Raw genomic sequence first — 24453 nt, 5'->3', positions numbered from 1 at the left:
GAGACCATGGTCGATGGTATCAAAAGCCGCTGAGAGGTCTAACAGGACCAGGGCAGAGGAACATCCTCATCCCTGGCCCTCCAGAGATCATCCACCAACGCGACCAAAGCCGCCTCAGTGCTGTAACCGGGCCGGAAGCCGGACTGAACGGGTCTAGATAGACAGTTTCATCCAGGTGTAGGGGAAACTGATATGCCACCATATTTCTACAACCTTCGCCGCTGCGAAGGTTGGAGACCGGACGATAATTACCTAAAACAGCCGGGTCCAGGAAGGCTTTTGAGGAGGGGTCTCACCACCGCCTCTTTCAAGGCGGCCGGAAGACTCCTCCACCAAAGAAGCACTTGTAATTGCCTGAGCCAGCCTCGTGTCACCTCCTGAGTGGCCAGCACCAACCAGGAGGGCACGGGTCCAGTAAACACGTGGTGGCATTCAACCTACCCAACAACCTGTCCATGTCCTCGGAGCCACAGGGTCAAACTCATCCCATAAAATGTCACCAAGACCGCCTCAGCCGTCTCACCAGCGTCACTACAATTCTGGTCCAAACCATCCCGGTTGAACGATTTTATCGATAGATACCCGTTAAACTCCTCACCCCGCCCCTGCAACGGGTCATCCCGCTCCCCCTGATGTAAAAGGGAGCGAGTCACCCGAAACAGGGCGGCTGGGCGGTTATCTGCCGATGCAATGAGGGAGGAGGCGTAGCTACGCCTCGCTTCCCTCAATGCCACTAGGTAAGTCCTAGTATAGGACTTCACTAGTGTCCGATCAGCCTCCGAACGGCTAGACCTCCAGGAACTCTCTAGGCGTCTTCTCTGGCGCTTCATCCCTATATATGAACAGTTTGTTACATATATATATATATATATATATATATTTGTTACATATATATATATGTAACAAACTGTTCATTGGACTTGGGTGTAAATAGAGTAAATAGACATTACTCTATTTAATGTAACTACTACATAGGTAGAAGTGAGACTGGAAGATTGACTTAAACATAATCCGGAAAGCTCCTTTCAAAACATGGTATTTTTATTCCATGGGAATTTTATCACCTGTTTCTTCAAACTGATAACACAGCCTTACCAAGCTCTCTCGGTGCATGGAATTTATGCAGAGACTATGCGTAGTGTATATAGAAAGATTATGCTCAATAGGGCCAACTTGAAAATAATACAATCAATGTCAGTAAATGATTTTGGGAGGAGGGTGGGTTTAAGAAAGAAGAAAAATTTACTACGGCTCATGATATTATCAATCCATCCAGGGGTGAAATGTAAAATTTGTTACTACCGGTCCTGTGGGCATGGCTTGGTGGGGGTGGTAATGTGACTGGGTGGCCGTGGCCAACTTTTTTTTTTACTTTTAAAAGCATTTTTTCTACAAACTCTTCAGCCGAAGAGATTGCAAAAAAAAATGCTTTTAAAAGCCTCTGATTATCAACTCAGCTGGAATTGCCAGAGGAGCCGTTTAAAAGCATTTTTTACAACCTCTTCGGCCGAAGAGGTTGTAGAAAAAATGCTTTTAAAAGTAAAAAAAACCCTCTGATGATTGCGCGGCTCAGCTGGGCATGGGGGGGTGGGCAGGAATTTTTGTTACTGGTTCTCTGAACCACCCGCCGCATCGCTACCGGATCAAGCGATCTGGTCTGAATCGGGAGGATTTCACCCCTGAATCCATCACCTTAGAATGTCATCTCCCAAATATATATTGCAAAAAGCAAATTTAACAGTGTTTGGTAATATGTGCATTTTCCAGTCTTGATTTAATTTTTTATGGGCAAGTGGCAAAAACTAAAGCTAAATCTAGAAGATTTGCTGGTCCAGGTATTTCAAGAACAGATTTTATATAAAAAAATAGGGAACATATGCATATTTAGTTTTATTTAATTTAACTTATTCTGTGTTGCGGTCTCTTACTTTTTGTTTTCTTTTCCTTTCTATGCAGGCTTTTTTCTTCCTTTCAAAAAAAGCATTTAAAAGGTGCTTTTGGAGGAACACCAAACTAAGATTACGTAACTAGCTATTGATTAAGACCTCTCAAATAAAACTAGCATTAGACTTGACAATAGGTTTATGGGAGTTCCATCTAAACATATTGTTATAGCCAATGGTGGGATTCAAATTTTTTAACAACCGGTTCTGTGGGCGTGGCTTATTTTGGGGTGTGGCTTGGTGGTCATGTGACTGGGTAGGCGTGGCTAGCTGTTCATGTGACTGAGTGGGCGAGCATAGCTGCTCATGTGACTGAATGGGCGAGCCTAGCTGCTCATGTGATCGGGTGGCCATGGCTATGGGCATAGAAACTACTCAGAGGGCTAAAAAAAGTTATTTCTGACCGGTCCTCGCACTTATGACCATCCTCACATTTATGCCCATTGCAGCATTTTTAACAACCATGTCAGTCATTTCACAACTGCTTCTCTTCACCACGGTTACAAGATAGGGCGCAAAATGTAAAATGTGAGGACAGTTGTAGGTGTGAAGACCGGTCAAAAGTGTGAGGACAGGTCAAAAATAACTTTTTCAGCCCTCTGAGTAGTCCCTATGCACAAAATGCTGCAACAGGCATAAATGATGACCAGTCATAAGTGTGAGGACTGGTCAAAAGTGCGAGAACCTGTCAGAAATCACTTTTTTCAGCCGTCTGGGTAGTCCCTATGCACATAGAGGCCTGAAAAAAGTGATTTCTGACAGGTTCTCGCACTTTTGACCAGTCCTCACACTTATGACCGGTCATCATTTATGCCTGTTGCAGCATTTTTAATAACCATGTCACTCATGTCACAACTGCGGTGCTTCATGTGATCAGGTGGGCATGTCCAGGTGGTCATGTGACATAGCTTCTTTGCCCTAATGACTGTTTGCTGCAATGTTCTTAAGTGTGAAAAAACGGCCATAAGTCACTTTTTCAGTGCCATGCTTGTTAAACCAATTACTAGAACAAATCCATTCTCCCTCCCTCTTTCTCTCCATCTCTTTCTTCCCCTTTCTCTCTTTCTCTCCTTAATCTCTTTCTCCCTCCCTCTCTTTCTCTCCTTCATCTTTCTCCCCCCTCTTTCTCTCAATCTTTCTCTCCTTAATCTCTCTTTCTCCCTATCTTTCTCCCCCCTTTTCTCTTCTTCATCTTTCTCCCCCTTCTATCCTTCATCTCTCTTTCTCTCCATCATTTTCTGCCCCCCTCTTTCTCTCCATCACTCTCCAGATGGGGTAGGGTAGGCTGGCGCTGCGTGGGTGGGAGGCGGCCGCAGGACAGTCCTTCTGGGTGGGCAGCAGGCCGAGGCAATTGACACATGCTTCGCTGCCCACCCGATCCAAGCTCCTCGCTGGCTGCGCTTTAATCGCTGGCTAGAGAGACGCTTGGATGCAGGCGGACCGGGGAAGGAGGATTAGCAGGCCACCAGCCGCACGAGGGAGGCTGAGCGCCTTTGAAGTGATAACCGGCAAAGCAAACGCGGGGGAAGGGCTTCTTCCCCCCTCACAGAAGCCCCACAGCCAGCACCCCTCGTCCCCATAGAAACACCTCCCGGTTTAAAGGCCCCTCTCCGCGGACTTCCAGGCCCCGCCCTCCACCTCTCATTCCCAAATCCCCCCCTCCCCTCCCCAACAGTCCTGGTGGGGGGGAAATCACTCACCGGCCCCCTGCCCCTGCAGGCCCCCGGCGACTCCCCCCCCCACGCGGTTGGTTTGGTTGGCTTTGGTTTCGAAACAAAGTTCCGAAGAGGCAAGACGCAGGAGGAGCCAGGCCCGCGCCCCGTGACATGTTTCCGGAAATCGGTAACGCTGCAAAAAACCACGTGACAGGGAGGGAGGGAGGGAGGCTGAGGCTACCATGGCGCACGGAGAGACGCCTCCCCCCACCTACCCCACCCCCCTCAGTCGAGTAAGGATCACGTGAGCCCGGAAATTCTGCTCGCGATCGGTGCAGAAGAGGAGGAGGATCAAAGCAAGGGCCACGTGGCCAGCGAGGCGCTTTAATCGCTGGCTAGAGAGACGCTTGGATGCAGGCAGGCTTCTGTTGGCGGCCATGTGGCGCTTGGATCGGGTGGGCAGCAAGGTGCATGGATCGGGTGGGCAGCAGCTTGTGGCCGCTGCCCCCGGATCCATGCACCTCCCTGCCCACCCGACACAGGTAAGTAATGGTGGGGAGGGGAGGGGCAAGGGGCGGGGCGAACCAGCAATTTAATAAACGGTTCGGCCGAACCGCCTAGAACCGGCAGAATCCCATCACTGGTTATAGCATAGGAACTGAAGTATGTTTCCTTCAATCCTGAATAGGATTTGCACCTCACATGGCGTCTGCTGGGACTGTCTGTATAAATAGGGCATAGTATCATCCCCTAAGTGTGATTGCAGGATCCCACATCAAACTGTAGATCACACTGACTGGCTGTAAGCTGAGGGCATATACCAGTCCAGTTTCTTTTCTTTTTTTTAATATAAATGATGCTGTGCTTCAGGGGTTAGATGGCCCTAGACATTGATATTTGAACATAGATCTTTTTAACATTTATATTTTATCGGCTTCTACTAATCAATCTAGTTGAAATGTTACTTTATATTGCTAGTACATGCATGACATGCCATACGCTAAATAAATAAATAATATTTCCTTCAAGGTTGCCCCATTTTTAAAAAATGCATGCATACTGATCTTTGTGTGTGGTGTACTATAAATACAGTAGATCAGATGCACTAGTATGCTTCAAAAAGGAAAAAAGAACATACCAGTGTCAATTATAAACCTTGTAGGGTTTTTTAAAGATGGTAAATATGATCCAACCATTCCTATTTTCACTTTAAATTTTTTTAAAAGCCAAAATTCAGATTCAAGAGAGACTAATATTAGCACGGGGAAAGCCAATTTTCGTCAAAGTTCATTTTAGAATAATGAAATAAGTATAATGGTTATAAAGTACACCCCAACCATTTTAAAAACTCCTTGCAAACTGATAACTGCAGAATGGAAAATTAGCACCTTTTTATGTTGTATTAATGTGAATTATGTAAAATGAAATTGAAGGGTCTCCATTTGATAGAGTCTTAAAAGAGAGATATTCAGGCCTTGCAAATACAAGCATACTTTCAGAAAACAAATTGAAATGCTGAAAATAAAAATCATAATAGAACATGCACATCTATGCAAATATATGCACCAAACTATGACCATGTTATTTATTTAATTAAAGGTAAGGTAGAGTAGGTAGAGAAATAATCTCAGTAAGTCTTCTATCTTAAAGCAGGGATTTAGAAATATTCAGTCATAATAGGATTTTACATTTTATACAACTTTTACTGAGATAATCAGACAGACATATTTAAGAGGTATGCCCATAGACAATAGAGAAATATGTGCTTATGAAGATTGTTTTAGTAAACATTAACTTCAGAGTGAGTGAACAACATAAAATCAGTAATAATAAAGTAATACCTTCAGCCATACCTTCAGCCAGTGGATCAAGTGTGTGAATCATAAGTTGGAAAATGCTGTTCCTCATTAGACTATTGTGCAGAGATGCAGAACTTCCACCTCTCTGGAGGCATGGTTTAATCTAAAGAAAGAGGGGGGGAAAGATTTCTCAGCATAGAATATGGCAAAAATGCTCCTAAATAAAATGTTTTAAATGACAGAAAGAAAGAGACAAAAGACATTTTGTCCATAAGTTGGACATTTCTTTCCAACTTATACTGCAGTAGAATCTGTTTCTATACCTCATTTGCAACGTTAATTGGAAAAATAGGATTTCCTTTTCATGAAGTCAATTAAAAACTTGGACAGGTAATGAACAACAATATCATTGTACTAAAATGGCTTCATCTCATCTAATGAATGCTGTGAGGAATGCTAGTTAAAGGCTGTGATGTACTTCATCATTGATATAATATCCACAGAGGCAATATAAATGCAATAGATGTCTATATCGTAATTATATTTCTATAATTGTGTCTCTAGAAATTAAAATACATTCTGGTTTTTTTTCCCCATTCACTTACTCAAACCATTTTTCAAAGACTGCTTGGGCAAGTCCCTACAATTTTCTTTCTTATAGTTTTTCAGAAGTAGTTTGCCATTGCCTCCTTCTTCCCTGCCTCAGGCGTTCATCACACACACAAACACGGCCGCTCTAAAGATTTCCATTTTACTTCAAGGCTGAAGGAAGTTTAACAATACTGAAGGAATGTAAAGAAAGCAAGGGCTTGCCTACGGAGTTTGCTTTGAAATAGGAATGAGCAGAAAAAACATCCAGAGTCCCAAAAATCAGATCAGGGTAGTCCATCAGTCTGGAGGTTCAAGCTTTTTCTCACAAACATCAAATGCCAGAGGTCAGCCATTGTTTCCAACAAAAAGAGCATGGTCAGAACTTATTAAATAAGGCCGTAGCCAGTTACCTCTAATAAATACACCCTTGCTTGGTGAGGAACCTAATAGACCTTCTTGGCTCTGCGCTTGTCTATTCATCATTGAACGTGGGTACAAGGAGGCCATATGTCATCTTCATTTGACTTCTCCAGCTGCTCAGGTGGCGTCTGTGTTTGATCAGCCTCAGGTGATTCCTGGCCTTGTGTCTCCTAAAGCTGACATTCCACAGGCTCAGCTGGAGCAACTTCCTCAGGGTCAGAATCTGAGTTCTAAGCCTGGGCTATGAGGCTTCCTAGGGCTGAGGGAAAATGACTAGCCCAAGGTCATCCGGCTTTGTGGCTAAGGCAAGACTAGAACTCACAGTCACCCAGTTTCTATCCCAGAGGTATCAAACTCGCGTCGTCATGGCGGCATCACGTGACGTACTGTGACTTCCCTCCCTTCACTAAAGTGGGAATGGGCATGGCCACCACGTGATGCATCCGGGCCACGAGTTTGATAGTCCTGTTCTAGCCTGATGCAGCAGAAAATGAGTGTATTAGCCCAAGGTCTTTAGTTTTTTCCCCTGATCTTGCCAATTTAAAATATCTATTCCCATCTCATTTTCTATGGGCCAAGGTTATCTGGACGTCAGAGTTGTCTCCCTTGGTTGTTTTGCTTTCAAAACATTATCTGCATCTTATGTAAAAGAATATGAAGCAAATTAGGTTTCCTGAGTTCCAGACTTTAAGGAGCCAGGATTAAATAGCATAACTATTAAAGCCACAATTCACTTTAAAAAAAATACAAATCAGCAGAATAGCAGCCAAAGAGTCATTTCTTCAGCCAACTAAAGTTGGTGGGAAGTTTACTGGTTTTGCCTCAGAACTGAAGACTGATGAATAATGAAAAGTTTATCTTCTGTGAAAATGAAAACGTTGAAAATATTGAAAATCCTGCCACCAAATATTTCTGATCGGGTTTTTTCCCCTCAACATATTTTGAATTCAGATTTTCTACTTTTCTGCCATATCTATGTCCAATTCCCACTTCTGTAATACTTATTATATGTTTGTAATTAATATAAATTATTTTTATAATTTCATGTTTTAAAACAGGGAAATGTGAAAGAGACAAAAAGGAGACAGAAGAGAAAATTATAAAAAAGGGAAAAGGAAGAAAAATATATAATAGTGTTGGAAGAAATATCCAGGTCCAGGTCCAAACCGGGAGAAAGGCACTGGAAATAAAATGGAGGCTGGAGGCTGATTGGAAAGAAAGGTTCCTTTTATTGATGAAGCAGACCCACCAACCACATGTGATTCTGGGCAGTTGACAAAATGGAGTGGGTGAGTTTTATACCTTCTTTGGGCTTTGTATTTGAGCTTCCTGTTCCTATGCAAGAACATGTCCCTTAATATTCTATTAGCTGTGGTCAGATTCCTATGGGGTCTATAGCAGGGGTGAAATCTAAAAATTTTCGCTACCGGTTCTGTGGCCGTGGCTTAATTGGTGGGTGTGGCTTGGTGGTCAGATGACTGGGTGGGCGTGGCCAATAATAATAAATAATAAAAATAATAAACAAAGTATAAAAAACAGTAAGAGGTACCAAAAACCATCTTTCCCACTTTACACACACACAACACAACACAACTGACTCACACACAATGTAAAAGCAGCTGCACTTCACACTTCACAGCCACAAAAAGCTCAAAAACCAACTTTCACACTTTACACACACACAACACAAAACAACACAACTGACTCACACACAATGTAAAAGCAGCTGCACTTCACCCAAAATAGCCCCTGCAACAAGCAGGAACCTCACACAGTCACAAAAAGCTCAAAAATCAACTTTCACACTTTACACACACACAACACAACTGACTCACACACACACACAAAATGTCACAAAATACAGCTTTGTGAGATTTTGTGTGTTTGTGTAGTTAGAGTGAAACACTACAGAAACACACCAAATCTCAGAAAGCTGCACAATTTTTTTTATTTTTTTATTTTATTTTACTTTATTTCATTTATATATTTTAGATCAGGGGTCTCCAACCTTAGTAACTTTAAGGTTTGTGGACTTCAATTCCCAGAGTTCCTCAGCCAGCAAAACAGGCAGTTTCAGTTGCTAGCAGATTCAGGCAGATGGATTTTACACAGGCATATTCATCTGCCTGAATCTGCTAGCAACTGAAATTGCCTGTTTTGCTGATGCTTTGCCAGCCTGAAAGGAGCAGGAATAAGGTAAGTGGGGAAGGGGCAATTGGGTGGGCATGGGTTGTTGTAAGAGGTTGTTACAAATGATTCTAAAAGCCTGTGAGGATCAGGAAACTCCTCTGGGATTGCCAGAGGAAAAAAGTTTTTAAAAGGCTCCTCTGATGATCCCATGAGGCTTGCCTCGTGGCAGCCCAGAACTTTAAAAGGAGGTTTTCTACATGTTTTTTAAGGTTTCCAAGATCATGAGGCTACCAGATTTGATCTGCAAACTTCCAAATGACCACAAGATGGGAGCAAAGAGCTGAGATTGTTTGTTTTTAGGAAGGAGGGGGAATCTCTTGTAAATAAATGAATCAAACGGTTTCCGTGACAAAACAGGGATAGAAATCATATTAAATCTGGTGTGAAGAATCAATTTTATTGAATAAATAATATTCTGATTCAATGTATTGCCTCAAAAAGAGGCAATAATTAGACAATTATTGATATATTTGAGGTCCATAAAGGATTAAGAGAAACTAGACAAAACTGCTTTCTTCAAATCAGCTACGACTACTTGCTAGTACACTGAAACAATTTACACACACACACACACAAAATTTTATTACAAATTTTAAGAGAGATTAAAAACCAACAGGAACCAATATACAATAAGAGAAATAAAAAGACAAAAGGAAATCAAGAAGCTAAAATTGCAAAAGAAAAGAAAGAAAAAAGATACAACAAAGAAGCTTCCCATCTTCTGTACAGCAGCTATAAATATAGGTATACATTTACTACTTGCTCTATGGTTAAAAATAACTCCCTTCTTTCTATTATCTATCCTGTCTTATCATCAAAACAAAAAATGAAAAGTCAAGTCTTAAAACAATAGTTATTTCCTTGGGACACCCAATCAGTTTATGTCACCAAATAGGATTTACCATACATTCTGTTCTAGCTTTTTTTTTCCATCAACAAAAGTTTGTACATTTTAGAATTATATATTCATCACCATTATACAAATAATGATGACTTACTTTGCTCTAATCTATACCATAAGCCTTTGTATCCATTTATTAGGTAATTGTAAATAGTAAAACCACTGCTACGTATATTCTTCTGTTATTAATTATTGCCTTGATTTGTTTTTAAATTTCCTTGATAATTTTCTAATAAATCCCAGTACCATTTATCTGATCTGCCACTTCTCTTTCGTAATATACTTCTTGAGCTGAGATCCAAAGAGGTGTTTTTGGGCACAATATGGTCTTATACTGTATCTATTTCATATTCCATATGATCAATACGGCATGTCTAATAAAATGATTTTTAAATTCACATTAATTTTAACTTTATTTTACCATAAATATCCATGCCATCCAAATCTCAGTTATTACTTTTTAAATATAAAAGTCTTTTTTCTGAGCAACATTCATTCTTTTACTTATTTGATCTTTAATTTTATAATTTTTGTTAATATCTTTGTTCTCTGATAAATCTTGAAATCTGCTAATGTACCAAGTTCTTTAATTTTTCCATTAATGCTTTGACTAATCATATCATCCACAAATGCTGTAATTAGTTTGTTTTTAACCTTAACAGCCATAATTCTCTAATCTTGTCTTATGTCTCTATTCAATACCTCAAGAACCAAAACTAACAAAAGTAAAGATAGTGGATATCCTTGTTTTGTCCCTTTTTAACCTCATAACGTTTTCTTAGTCTCCATTAAACAATTATTTGTGCTTTCTCAAGCATAAATCAACCTTACCCATTTAATAAAATTATCTCCAATAAATAATTTTATTTAGAGTTCTGTGTTCCAGAACTCTAAATAAAAACAAAAAAAAACCAATTCAAATTCTCAAAGCCTTTTTCCACATCCAAGAATATAAATTCAGCTTGTTTTTCATTATGTTGCTCCAAGTATTCCAAAATATTCAAAACATTCCTTTTATTATCCCAGAATTTTTTTAAAAAATAAAAACTTGCTTTGAACTTCTTGAATAAAATCCTGTAAAATTATTTTCAAACTTTTGTCCAAAATCATAGTAAACAGTTTGTAATCATTATTCAATACATTGGTAGTTTCTTATTTAAATCAAATCTTGTCCCTCTTTGGGTATTAGCCTCTTTTAACTATCAGGTATCTTTTCATTCTGAAAAATAATATTTATCATTTGTTATAATGCTGATCTTCAGCTCATCTTCAGATGATAATTCATCAAATTAAGCTTTTAAAGTGGCAATTTATCTATCTAAGAGAGTTGGAAACAAAGAAGAACAATGCAAAACAAAGAAATTTTGAATTTCCAAATGAATTGGAAAAGTGTTTGGTATACAAGTTGTAAAAAGAAAAAGAAAAGAAAGCAATATTGATCTTAATAGAAGGGAATACTGTAATAACAGATAATATGAATATGTGAAAAGTGTTTCATCAATATTATATTACTTTATTAAAAAGGTCAAGAAGTTCACACAACTGACCTCTAAAGGAGATGAGAGATAATTTTCTGCTTGAAATAGCAAGATTTATTTCTCATCAGCAACTGATCTGCGATACTTAAGAGGACAAATGTTCTTTCATTTCAGTGTTCCCAAATAAGAGCATTTCTTCAGGAGCTGAGATGGTTGCTGACAATTATATGTAAAAAGTTCTACCTTGAGCACAGGATTTTTCAAGAGGCTGAGCTCTATGAGGACTAGTAATCATCTTAGTATAGAATAGTTTTGTGGGGTCTTTAGTGCGCTCTGAGCTTGTTCATTTGCTTGCAGATATTTCATTACCCAACCAAGTAACATCATCAATGCAAGTAAGTTCTGCCAGAGTAATGGCCTGCAATGCAGCACAATTGGGGTGGTGGTAGGAGAATTGCTATTGTTAAAAACAAAGTTGGAAGGGACCTTGGAGGTTCTCTAGTCCAACCCCCTGCTCAAGCTGGAGATCCTGTATCATTCATTCATTCATTCATTCATTCATTCATTCATTCATTCATTCAGTCATTCATTCACATTTTTATACCGCCCTTCTCCGAAGACTCAGGGCGGTGTACAGCAAATAAAACAACAATAATACAAAAAACCATTTAAAATACCATAACCAAATTAAAAAACTTACTAAACTGCTGTATACTTAAAACTATTAGAATAAAAACACAAAGATAAAACCTCTGTTAAAAACCCGCTAAAATCCCTAATTATTAAAATCAATCAATCAGGCCAGCCCCGCTTGGTGAAAAAAGAAAGTCTTGAGCTCGCGTTTAAAGGTCCGAAGATCAGGGAGAAGACAGAGTCCCACCGGCAGCTCATTCCACAAAGCCGGGCCCCCCACAGAGAACGCTCTTCCCCTGGGGGCCGCCAGCCGACATTGGTTGGCTGACGGCACCCTAAGGAGGCCCTCCCTGTGAGAGCGCACTGGACACACCGGACAATGGGAGGGAACTGGCGGCAGCAGGCGGTCCCGTAAATATCCCGGTACAATGCCATGGAGCGCTTTAAAGGTGATAACCAACACCTTGAAGCGCACCCGGAAGACCACCGGCAACCAATGCAGCCCACGCAGGAGAGGTGTTACATGGGAGCTACGAGGAGCTCCCTCAATCCCCCGCGTGGCCGCATTCTGTACCAGTTGGAACCTCCGGATGCTTTTCAAGGGGAGCCCCATGTAGAGAGCATTGCAGTAATCCAGGCGGGAAGTGACGAGGGCATGAGTGACTGTGCATAACGAGTCCCGGTCCAGGAAAGGGCATAATTGGTGAATCAGGCAAACCTGAAGAAAAGCTCCCCTGGCGACGGCCGTCAAATGATTTTCTAAAGACAGCCGTACGTCCAGGAGAACGCCTAAATAGTGCACCGATTCCCTGGGGGCCAACGATTCGCCCCCCACAGTCAGCAAAGGAGTAAGCTGACTGTGCCGGGCTGCCGGCATCCACAGCCACTCCGTCTTGGATGGGTTGAGTCGGAGCCTGTTCGTCCCCATCCAGACCCGAACGGCTTCAAGACACCGAGTCATCACATTGATGGCTTTGTTGGGGTGGTTCGGGGTGGAGATGTACAGCTGAGTGTCGTCGGCATACAGCTGACAGCTCACCCCAAAACCACGAATGACCTCTCCCAGCGGCTTCATATAAATGTTGAACAGGAGGGGTGAGGGAATCGACCCCTGCGGCACCCCACAAGTGAGTTGCCTAGCGGTTGATCTCTGCCCTCCTGTCAACACCGTCTGCAAACGGTCGGAGAGATAGGAGGAGAACCACCGTAAAACGCTGCCTCCCACTCCCAAACCCCCAAACCGCTGCAGCAAGATACCATGGTCGATGGTATCGAACGCCGCTGACAAATCTAACAGGACAAGAACAGAGGAGCAACCTCTGTCCCATGCCCTCCAGAGATCATCAACCAACGTGACCAAAGCCGTCTCTGTGCTGTACCCAGGCCTGAAGCCGGACTGGCACGGGTCTAGATAAACAGTTTCCTCCAGGTACCGGGGGAGCTGCCAAGCCACCACACTCTCAACAACCTTCGCCAGAAAGCGAAGACAAGTGGCTGTCCAGTCTCCTCTTAAAACCCTCCAGTAATGGAGCACCCACAACTTCTGAAGGCAAGCTGTTCCACTGGTTAATTGTTCTCACTGTTAGGAAGTTTCTCCTTAATTTCAGGTTGCTTCTTTCCTTGATTAGCTTCCATCCATTGTTTCTTGTCCTGCCCGCTGGTGTTTTGGAAAATAGGTGACTCCTTTTTCTTTGTGGCAGCCCCTCAAATATTGGAACACTACTATCATGTCACTCCTAATCCTTAAACTACACACCCAATTCCTACAACCATTCTTCATGTTTTAGCCAGAGGGATTAACTTCCTCCTTGGTAATTGATTATGATATTAATTTCTGCTTGAATGTTTGTCCGGTGTTAATCTCTGCTTATCTGGTGTTGGCTGCTGGAGATGATTCAAGTTTCAAGAAATTCTGTAGCTTTTTTTTTTTTTAGCTTGGTCCAGGGTGCTCACAGCTGACAATATAGTTGAGTCTGTCCATGAGTTGTGAGATTAAAGAGTTTTCATTGTGTCTTATGACTGCTAGTTGGTGTTCATGGATGCCCATCTGTCTGTCCTAAATAGTGGCTACATTCCTTACACTGCATGTTATAGATGACTCCTGTTTTTTCTCATGGAATCACCACTCTCAGGATTCATAGTAAAGACTGTAACGCAACATCTAGACCAGTGATGGCTAATTTTTTCCAGACCGAGTGCCCAAAGTGCATCCGAACCCCCCAAATGCAATGTGCATGCATCCCTCATGCATGCTCCTCACTCCTGCGCATGCGGCCCCCCACATGCTCCCCACCCCCGATCCATGCGCACATGGCCACCCCCTGCCGCATGCGCGGCGGCGCTGAGCTGAGCTGGGGCAATGGCTCGTGTGCCCACAGACAGGACACTGCGTGCCACCTCTGGCACATGTGCCATAGGTTCGCCATTACAGATCTAGACACTATAGCAATCACACACATATAATCGAAAGTCAAAAGTCGAGAACTGCCAAGGGAAAAAGCCACACCCCATCAACACTATGGTGTTATCTAGTCAGATAATGAAAAGTCTGCAAGCAAACAACCAAGCTTGATCACCAAGAAGTCCACAGTTCAACCCTGAGCTACATAATATATATTCTCTTCTATAGGGTACAACTTGTTTCTCTGTAAAGAGAAAAAATAGGACAAGGTACAGAAAAAGGGGATTTTCCTTCAGTTTAGAATGGGAAAGCAATTACAAAACAAATCGTAATTCAACAGAAGATGGCAGGAGAGGGAACCTTTACTGCAAAAGCTTGCCCAAATATATTATCTAGCCTGCAAGTTTTTAGATGAAGACAGTTCGACTTTGGAGTCTATGTCCTCCCTCTAATCTTTAGTAATAACAAGAAACCCTAAAAAATAAAATAAATTGAGTTTAATTACAATGAAGTAAATAATTTACTATACCTATTATTCCTACTGAAGGAGCAAGTAAGTAACGAACATAATGGTCATTAAAATAATACAATATAAACACATCTCCCTTGAAAGCAGCACTTGCACAAATGCAGGCGTGTGTGTTTTAACACAGATGCAAAAATAATTATTCCATTTCTCACATATATCACCAAATAGCACTTTAGTAAAATAGCAGTTCAATGTAAAAGAGTGTATTTTGGATAAATTAAATACCTGTCCGTTTTAACATAAATTAAATATCTGGAAACCATTATCTAATTAATAACTATGATAATCAGGACTAAGGATAGGACAAACATTTAAGAGCATTAAGGTCCCAACAAATCATGCCAAATTTTCTTTCATATTAACAAAGCAGGAGCTTAATGTATTATCCTGTAACAAGTCTACTGCAAAGAATCACAGTATGTCAGAAAGATTATGTGCCTGTTTACCAGTTGAACTGAAGTTGCAAGTTAATTGAATTCCAGATTTATTGGAGCTACAAGTTTGCTTTAAGAATTGATACTCTTGTCTCTGAAACCTCTATTTTTTAAAATTATAAGACAGGGTTGTGGAGTGCAAACCATTGGGCTATGAAACTTAACAAAAAATTGTTTTAAAAAGATCTAACCCTAGAAAGCAATCCAGAGAATATTAATTAGCCCTACAGTGTCTTCAGTTTATAGATACATGCACACACAATAATGTGTGTGTGTGCATGCACATTTGGGGAGAGACAACACCTAATACAGATAGTATTATTTGTAGAAAACTATTTGTAACCTCATTTAAAGAACTGAGTGCACGTTTGCAAAAAATATATTCTCACTTCCATTCTTAGAATTACAGCTTTTTCAGTGGTTAGTGATACAGCACAAGGATTTATCTAAAATAACCTAAATAACAAACTTACCTATATGGTTTAGTGAAGCAAAACATTAAAAAATATTCTCAAAATCAAAACCATTACAATAAACTTTAAAAACAGATATCACAAAAATCCTCAAGAGACTATACAATGAAGCAGTAACAAAGCAAACAACAAACAGAAGAAAAGTCCAGCATTAAAATGATAAAACATCTTTGGATGTTAAATTTATGGATTTCAATATATTTTAAAATTGTAGGAAAGTAAACTAAATAAATTATTAAAGGTCCTACAGTTTTGTGGAAGAACACATGTTTCCATAATCAGGTACTAAAACTCCAAAATTCAAGTCCCACTGTTCAATCCCGGGCATTCTAAAAAGTTAACAAATGATGGGTGATTATTTTTGACTTTCAAAATCTTTTCCAAAACCATGTTTGGAGCATTAACAGTGTTTTGCAAGGTTGCTTAAATAATAGTAGTCTTGGAGCATCTGAAGGCATTGGATTTGGAAACATTCAAAAATAAGATGTTCATATTGGCTTCTCCAGCCAGATTTATTAAAAAGGAAAGCAACTAGGTTATAGAATTCTTGACAACTGAATATTTCACTTTTAGCATTCAATTTATATCTTACTTTGCTAGGGCAAAGTTTTCTTCATTCTCTTGATAATAATACTTCAATGAATAGAAAACTTAGTTATCTATTTTATAGAAAAAATGTTCAGATATTCTGAACTTCCAAAATTTTGCAGATCACTCTTACCCGTGGTGAGCCGTGGTGGCTCAGGCTGTAAGATAGCCTGTTATTAAAACACAGCTGCTTGCAATTACTGCAGGCTCGAGTCCCACCAGGCCCAACGTTGACTCAGCCTTCCATCCTTTATAAGGTAGGTAAAATGAGGACCCAGATTGTTGGGGGGGCAATAAGTTGACTTTGTAAATATACAAATAGAATGAGACTATTGCCTTACACACTGTAAGCCGCCCTGAGTCTTCGGAGAAGGGCGGGATATAAATGTAAATAAATAAATAAATAAATAAATAAATACCCTACACTCTTGGTTTTAATAGGTGTTATTTAAATTAGGCAACAAATGTTTTCAATGATAATTTGTCATAATATACAATTTCATACCCAGATCTAAGCTTACTTCCAGAAGTTCTACTCCCCTCTTCAAAAACTGACATTTGAGGAAGATGGTCTCGCAGACAAATGCAGAGTCTTCCATCTAACATATGCTTACTGGGAATATTCACGCTTAATGGACTTATTCAAGATAAGCTTTAGTGATCACATCAACAAGAAATAAAATAATTGCAAAATGTGTACTAGTTAGATAACGTAGCTCCCCTCAACATAATGGGAACCAACGAGCCTCAAAATCCTTTTCCTGTTCCCTCTTTCAATACATAGTTTAGAAAAGTGGATCAGGGTTTAAAATTACCATTATATTGACATATTAGATACTCATGACTTCTGAGTTGGCACAGGCTTTTCTTTCCAGTTTTCAATGGTTCAAAACATCATGTTTTTAGCAAATTGAGTTTATCTCAAGCCCTATATCCAGCTAAGGATTTGCTCTTTCGCTTTGCCCATTAGTATGGGTTTGTGAATTATTTGCTTCTCATTGTTTCTGGGAAAAATTAATTGATAAAATATAAGATAAACATAAACTTAAAATTAACAATCAATTTCCATGAATCAGATCAAACTGACTAGATGACATATATGCACATATCCATCTGTAAGTCTCCTTGCTTCATTTGACTTCTTTATTCTTGTTCTATGAAGAAAGATTAGAGATACTAGAAATGATTATTCTTGAAAAGAAAAAACTGAGTCAAAGGTAGAAGAAGAAGGGATCGAGATAAGAGCAGAGAAGAGAAGATCAAGAGCAGAAGAATCAAAGCACAGATAAGATAGAGTAGGAGAGAAGGTCAACAGCAGAAGGATAAAAGGGCAATAAGAGGACAGAGAGAAAATAGAAGAAAAAATCAAGAGCAGAAGAGTCAAAAGGTGGAGAAGAGAGGAGATCAAATTAAGATCCTTAAAATATCTGTAAGGAATCTTACAGAAGAAAAAAATCAAGACCTTTTGCTATCATGACAGAGTGTAGAATGAGGCATAATGAGTTTAAGTTTCAAGAAGATAAATCCTACTGAATGTTATAGAAAAATAACCCCTTCCTAATAGTAAGGGTAAGTTGACATGGGAACAATAATTACCCAGAACTGTAAGGGTCTCATAGGAAGATCAAGTAGAGATAGACAACCATCTGCTAGCAGTATAAGCAGGGTAGATAAGATTCAACTACCTAGGTTTCAACATGAATCAGAAGTAAGGGGGTTTATCTTCAGAAAACGAATTCAACACCAAGCATCAACTCTAATTTGAAAAAATAACCAAGGTAAGTGTTATAACTAAACGCAAGGTTGAGATTCTAAGTATCCTCACTCGGAAGTAATCTCATTGAAAGTAAATAATAAACACAATACAAATTAATAATGAAGATGCATGACAAAAAAATTAAAGGCCTGAAAGCAAATCAAGAAACAAGACTTTTTTAAAAAAAATTTACATTTATATCCCGCCCTTCTCCGGAGACTCAGGGCGGCTTACAGTGTGTAAGGCAATTATACGGCGGTTTACAGTGTGTAAGGCAATTATAAATTATACTGGAAAGGCTACAAACTAACTTGCTGAATGCAATATTTGGCACTGATTAATGTCTCCTTGTGACAGCCATTCAAACAGGCAACTTTCCTTCACACTGCCATTACCACGGGAATGCACAGTTTGTTTGCTTGTTAATCAGAACAAAGCAACACAAAGTCTGAACAGCAAGTTCTTCATTATAGATAAAATGTTTCACCCCTACTGGGGAATGCAGTAGTGTCTCATCTAGTTATTTCTGGCACTTTCATCTATTAGACTGTTCTTCCAAACAGAAAGCAAAAATAGTCTCTTTATACCCTTTTCTTTGATATTAAAACAATTGGACCATGCTGATTTCTGAGTCTTTTACACAAAAGTACATGTATTGGTTCACTACAGATAAAACTGTTACTCAAAAATACATGCATTGGTATGTTACTGATAAGACTTTTGCAGGAGTAAAATAAAGCATATTCTATATTTATTAGGAATGAGTAAATCCCTAATAAATGAAAGAGAGACTTTCCAATGTGTAAGAATATGTGCAAACAACTCGTCTTTGAATAATTAAAGCAGTGTGCCTCTTCTTTCAGGCTTTCCACACTATTTCATAAACTGCTCTGTATGTAACTACATATAGGGCTATTTTTTCCACAACAAAATAAACTGGCTGTGCATGCACATTAAAAAAGTACAGCTGCTTTAATTATTTCATTTCCATCTGGGAAAGAAATATATATTCTTCATTTTTTAAAAATAATTTGTTCAAGACCACTTCTAAAATTAGGACTCGTAAGAATGAAAATGTTACTGTTATTTTATTCATTATCCTGTGCTCTACTGCATGTGTGCAGGCAGTTTCATCCACTTTCAATATTGATGATGTTTAGCTTGATTATGCCAAATTTAGAGACTTATTTTTCCCTCTTTATTTTCATTGGATTTAGTCAGGCTATTACACAAACAGAATACATCTCTAAAATAAGTCATGTTACATATTGATTTTTAAAAAAATATCTGAGCAAACTACTGAAGAACAATTCAAAATTTCACATCTAAAAATTTCTGTCTAAAATACTAGAGAACAAAATTTTACCAAATTATGGAAATAATAGCTACAGAACATAAATATTTCTAATGTTATTACTTGTTTATCTATCTATAATTAGCCCTTATAATCCCTCACAATAGCCTTCCTTATGCTGGTCTAAGGGTCTGAGGTTGAGAAATATCAATTGTTTTTTGATATTAAATATAAATATAGACATGCATGAAACTGGGAGAAAGATAGCCAGTAAACGCCTGGATAGTGTGAGAAACTGAACAATTTGCACATTCTTACAAAACACATACATCTTTTAATATTATCCCATCACATCCCTCTATGTAAATAAATAAGTTTTGCGGAAGAGAAATTTTGCATGGAGCCATCAGTAAATTTCATATATATGTAAAATTTTAATTAGGTTGTTTAAATCACACTTGTTAAGGGGCTTCAGAGCCAGCTAAATCAATTGTTTCTCCCACTGAAAATGAAAAAGATAAGTAGGCATTTGGCATGAGATCAAACTAATCTCACACATCTCTATCTTAATCTGCAGCACATCTGGAACATATCTTCCCCTAAGCAAATTCAGAGGTGACCAACTGTGAGCAGTTCCTGTGCTGACCTGATCTCTAGTTTTATTTTTATAAAAGGAGTATTTGACTGATTTCTTCCCATTAGAGTTTAATTAACATAACTATAAAACAGACTAAAATATGCCTGGCATAATGAGAAAACCAATATGAATCCAACATTATTTTTTTTATATAAAGGCATGATACGATATTTTAAGGTCCAAGAGTTCTTTGCCCCATATACTGTATTTATTTTTGGTAGCAGCTCTCCATGGTCCTGAAGTAATTGCTTTTAACTTTCAATTAGAAATTTGTTTTAAAATGCTTTTTCTAACGTTTAATCAACATTTAGCATGAATTTTGAAATTGTGTGACTGGGTCAAGAGGAAATGCAAATGTTCTCTTACCAAGAGTTTTACTTCCAATTCTTTTCATCAATGATAACACCAAATGTGAACAGCTTCCCAACTCTACTTAATAATAATAATAATAATAACAGAGTTGGAAGGGACCATGGAGGTCTTCTAGTCCAACCCCCTGCCCAGGCAGGAAACCCTATACCATTTCAGACAAATGGTTATCCAACATTTTCTTAAAAATTTCCAGTGTTGGAGCATTTACAACTTCTGCAGGCAAGTCGTTCCACTGATTAATTGTTCTAACTGTCAGGAAATTTCTCCTTAGTTGCTTCTAAGTTGCTTCTCTCCTTGATTAGTTTCCACCCATTGCTTCTTGTTCTACCCTCAGGTGCTTTGGAGAATAGTTTGACTCCCTCTTCTTTGTGGCAGCCCCTGAGCTATTAGAACACTGCTATCATGTCTCCCCAATCCTTCTTTTCATTAAACTAGGCATACCCAGTTCCTGCAACCGTTCTTCATATGTTTTAACCTCGTCCCCTAATCATTTTTGTTGCTCTTCTCTGCACTCTTTTTTACATCTTTTTTACATCGTGGCGACCAGAACTGAATGCAATATTCCAAGTGTGGCCTTACCAAGGCATTATAAAGTGGTATTAACACTTCGCGTTATCTTGATTCTATCCTTCTGTTTATGCAGCCCAGAACTGTGTTGGCTTTTTTGGCAGCTGCTGCACACTGCTGGCTCATATCTAAATGGTTGTCCACTAGTACACTCCAAGATCCCTCTCACAGTTACTACTATTGAGCAAAGTACCACATATACGGTACCTGTGCATTTTGGGTTTTTTTGCCTAAAAGTAGAACCTTACTTTTTTCACTGTTGAATTTCATTTTGTTAGCTAGCGCCCAATGTTCTAGTCTGTCAAGATCTTTCTGTATCTTGAGCCTATCTTCTGAAGTGTTGGCTATTCCTGCCAGCTTGGTGTCATCTGCAATACTTAATTCCATGTGGTTGGTTTCATACAGCATGTTTAATCAGGTCAGTTAAAGATCATATGGCTTCATTTGCACAACTTTGTTTTAACTTTGGTTAGGGGTTTTTTTTTCTGTTTGTGTGCCTTAACATGTTCAGTTACTTTATGGTTCACCTAAATATATTGTGCAAATTCAGTCTTTTTTCCTCTAATTTGTTGATGAGATTGAGCTACAAAGCATGCAGTTTAGAGGTTTAGCCTACAACTGTATAGCACCACCTTCATGAAGATGTTCCCCCAAAGGGAACTTTAGGACATACTAGCAGTTGGATTATAGTTTTGAAAATGAAAGAGACCCATTATGGATTTCTCGAAAAACAGGCACAATGCAGATACTTTTAAGGTATCTGACACCCATCTCTTCCTCAAAGTTGTATTTATTACACTTTGGATCTGTCCGATTAATCTCCCTGGCTGGATCAAATCAGTCATGACAGACTGGGTCATAAGTGCACACGGCTGAATATGTAGCTTTAAGTATTATCACATGCTGAAAATGATTCTACAAATCCAGACCAGATGGGGCAATGGATCTCTAATTTGAACTAGCCTCAACTATGGCATCCACTGAGGCAAGTGATTTTTATCCACAAAGTGCCTTACAAAAGGAGCACCAATATTTAATTTATGGAGCATAGTTGAAAGCCTCTGAATAATATGAGATATTTCCATGGGAGAGACCCATCAGACCAATTTTCATTTAGTTTCTTGATGAAATTTCTGCTACATGTACTTTCGCAGCCTCCCAATCTATTTCACTGCCTGGGAATTCTTCAGTGGTAGGACATTCAAGAGTGTTATTGGATCAACAGTGATATATCATGATGGTTTCTCTCTCTCTCCCCTCCCTCCCTCTCTTCCATCTATCCCTCCATCCCTCCCTCCTCTATCTATCTATCTATCTATCTATCTATCTATCTATCTATCTATCTATCTATCTCCATCCATCCATCCATATCTATCTAACATCTATCCATCCATCCATCCATCCATCCATCCATCTATCATGGTGGTGAAGACACTATGAGTGGACTTGAAACATCTGAGGCTTCCTGGGGTCTGGCAAACATCCACAGAGCTGCATAGATATTGGGGGGGGAGATAAACAGGTGGGGGAGTTGCAGTTTAACCTTTACCTTACTGAGGCTCAGGGATGACTTGGATTGAGGTGGCTCATCAGCTAATGATTGGTAAAATTTGCTTAACAATGGCAATGGGAATAGCCAGGATTGTGGCTGGTAAGAGAGGCAGTCACCTGTCATCTCTTATTATGACTGCCTTGCTTAGCAACTAAAATTCTGGTCCCAACTGTGGCTGGGATAGTCAAGGACTATCTGTAGGAATTGCCTGGATACATCTGGATTATATTTAAGCAGGTATTTAGTTAAAATATTGATTCAGCTGGTATCTTCTATCAAGTTTTCCAAACATTATTTTAATACATTTTTACTGAGTCATTCATGTTCTAATTGTTTCAATTTATAAGGTAAAGGTAAAGGTTCCCTTCGCACATACGTGCTAGTCGTTGCCGACTCTAGGGGGCGGTGCTCATCTCTGTTTCAAAGCCGAAGAGCCAACGCTGTCCGAAGACGTCTCCGTGGTCATGTGGCCGGCATGACTCAACGCCAAAGGCGCACGGAACGCTGTTACCTTCCCACCAAAGGTGATCCCTATTTTTTCTACTTGCATTTTTACGTGCTTTTGAAACTGCTAGGTTGGCAGAAGCTGGGACAAGTAACGGGAGCTCACCCCGTTACACGGCAGCACTAGGGATTCGAACCGCTGAGCTGCCGACCTTTCGATCGACAAGCTCAATGTCCTAGCCCCTGAGCCACCGCGTCCCTATTCAATTTATAGTAATCAACTTTTAATTGCCACCCTCTTTGGGATCTCTTTCTTTAAAACTAAAAAAGAGGTTAACATTGTTAACAAGTATATAACTTCCTTATCCTCTTTAATAGGTTGTTACTTTTAATAGGTTTATTGAAGTTTTACCCAACTGAAGTGGTTTTAAATCTCCACTCAATCATAAAATTTTATAGCTTTGAACAAATTTTAAGAATCTTATGAGCTGCAAATATAATTGAAATAAAAAGAACCATTTACTGGAGAGTACTAAAACAGTAATACAGTGCTGATAATCTTCAATTTACAACCATTTGCTTAGCAACTGGTTACAGCCCTGAAAAAAGTGAGTTACTATTGGTTCTTTACTCATGTCTGTTGCATTATTCCCACAGTTACGTTGTCAAAATTTGGGTGCTTGGCAATTGGCATATATTTATATGAGAATCATGTAATTATCAACTGCAATCTTCCCAGCCACTTTCTGACAAGCAAAGTCAATGGAAGAAGCTGGATTTGCTTAACGACTACATGATTCACTTAATAACTGCAGTGAATTGCTTAACACCCATGGTTAAAAAAAAGGTTGTAAAAATGACTTCGCTTAGCAACTTCCTGTAATCTTATCTTGTTTAGAGTATGATTTGTATAATATGATTTGTATAATATAATGTATATGGAGAGTGATATTACAAAGGTTGGGGGTTAGAGTGGTGGAATCAGCCAATATAGCTTCCTTAAAAACAGATTGTTAAATTATGTCCCCCCCGCTTTTTTAGAATCTTTTGGCATGTTCCACTGATTTTGTCAGATACAATTCACTCGATGTTTTCCATTTCTCAAATGAATAATATAATAAAATGCATTTGTACCATAGCTTTGTACCATGTTATTTAAATTCAATTTTTGCTTAGTGATAAACAGATAGGTTCTAATTAATAATTTACTTCTGTAGTGATTTTATAGTAATGGCTGAATTCCGATAGGTTCAGTTTGGATTGAGACAGAAACTAAAAGCAAAATGTAGAATGCTGTGGAAAATTTTTGTCATTAATCTACACAAAACTGTAAATAATATCTCTAATGCTTCTGACCATATTGACTTCAAATAAATATGTTTAACTTTTTAAAAGTTTCTCCATAACATTCATTGTTCTCGTCACTGTTGTTCTATCTCCAGTTAGTATTTATATCTATCCTCTTTTAATCTCAAAGCAGTTTACAGAGCAAATGCAGCATGCAATTGCTAGTATTTTCAATAAAATTGTACCTTTCATAGTTTCTTAATTGATTTTTTTAATAACTAATAATACTGGGAATAATGAAAAGGCTTCTACTAGGACAAGTTGACTTTTTCTATATAATCTGAATGACAAGGAAGTAGTCAGGCTTTTGCTGCTGTTATGGTTGCTTCATTTGAACACAATGATGACATTATAAAATTGGAATTATAATCTGCACTTTCCAATCTTTTCTTTGTTGATGTCCATTTCTGTGATCACTAAATAAAATAAAACTGGCAGAACTGCTATCA

At 39.0% G+C, this 24453-nt stretch overlaps 1 protein-coding gene across 2 annotated transcripts in view; it reads right to left on the bottom strand.

The window, feature by feature from the left end:
* The window catches only part of SLC24A2 (solute carrier family 24 member 2), an 81567-nt gene that overhangs the window by 44752 nt on the left and 12362 nt on the right, over positions 1-24453 (bottom strand). For both annotated transcript variants that reach the window (XM_058169865.1, XM_058169866.1), the window contains one exon: positions 5452-5560. In XM_058169865.1, the coding sequence (XP_058025848.1) occupies positions 5452-5560 (109 nt within the window). The remainder of the gene's footprint in view (positions 1-5451; positions 5561-24453) is intronic.

Source organism: Ahaetulla prasina, chromosome 2, assembly GCF_028640845.1.
Source record: "Ahaetulla prasina isolate Xishuangbanna chromosome 2, ASM2864084v1, whole genome shotgun sequence".
In the NCBI taxonomy this organism is placed as follows: Eukaryota; Metazoa; Chordata; class Lepidosauria; order Squamata; family Colubridae; genus Ahaetulla; species Ahaetulla prasina.
The sequence above is the reverse complement of the archived record's forward strand: the minus strand, read 5'-3'. Positions and strand labels throughout refer to the sequence as shown.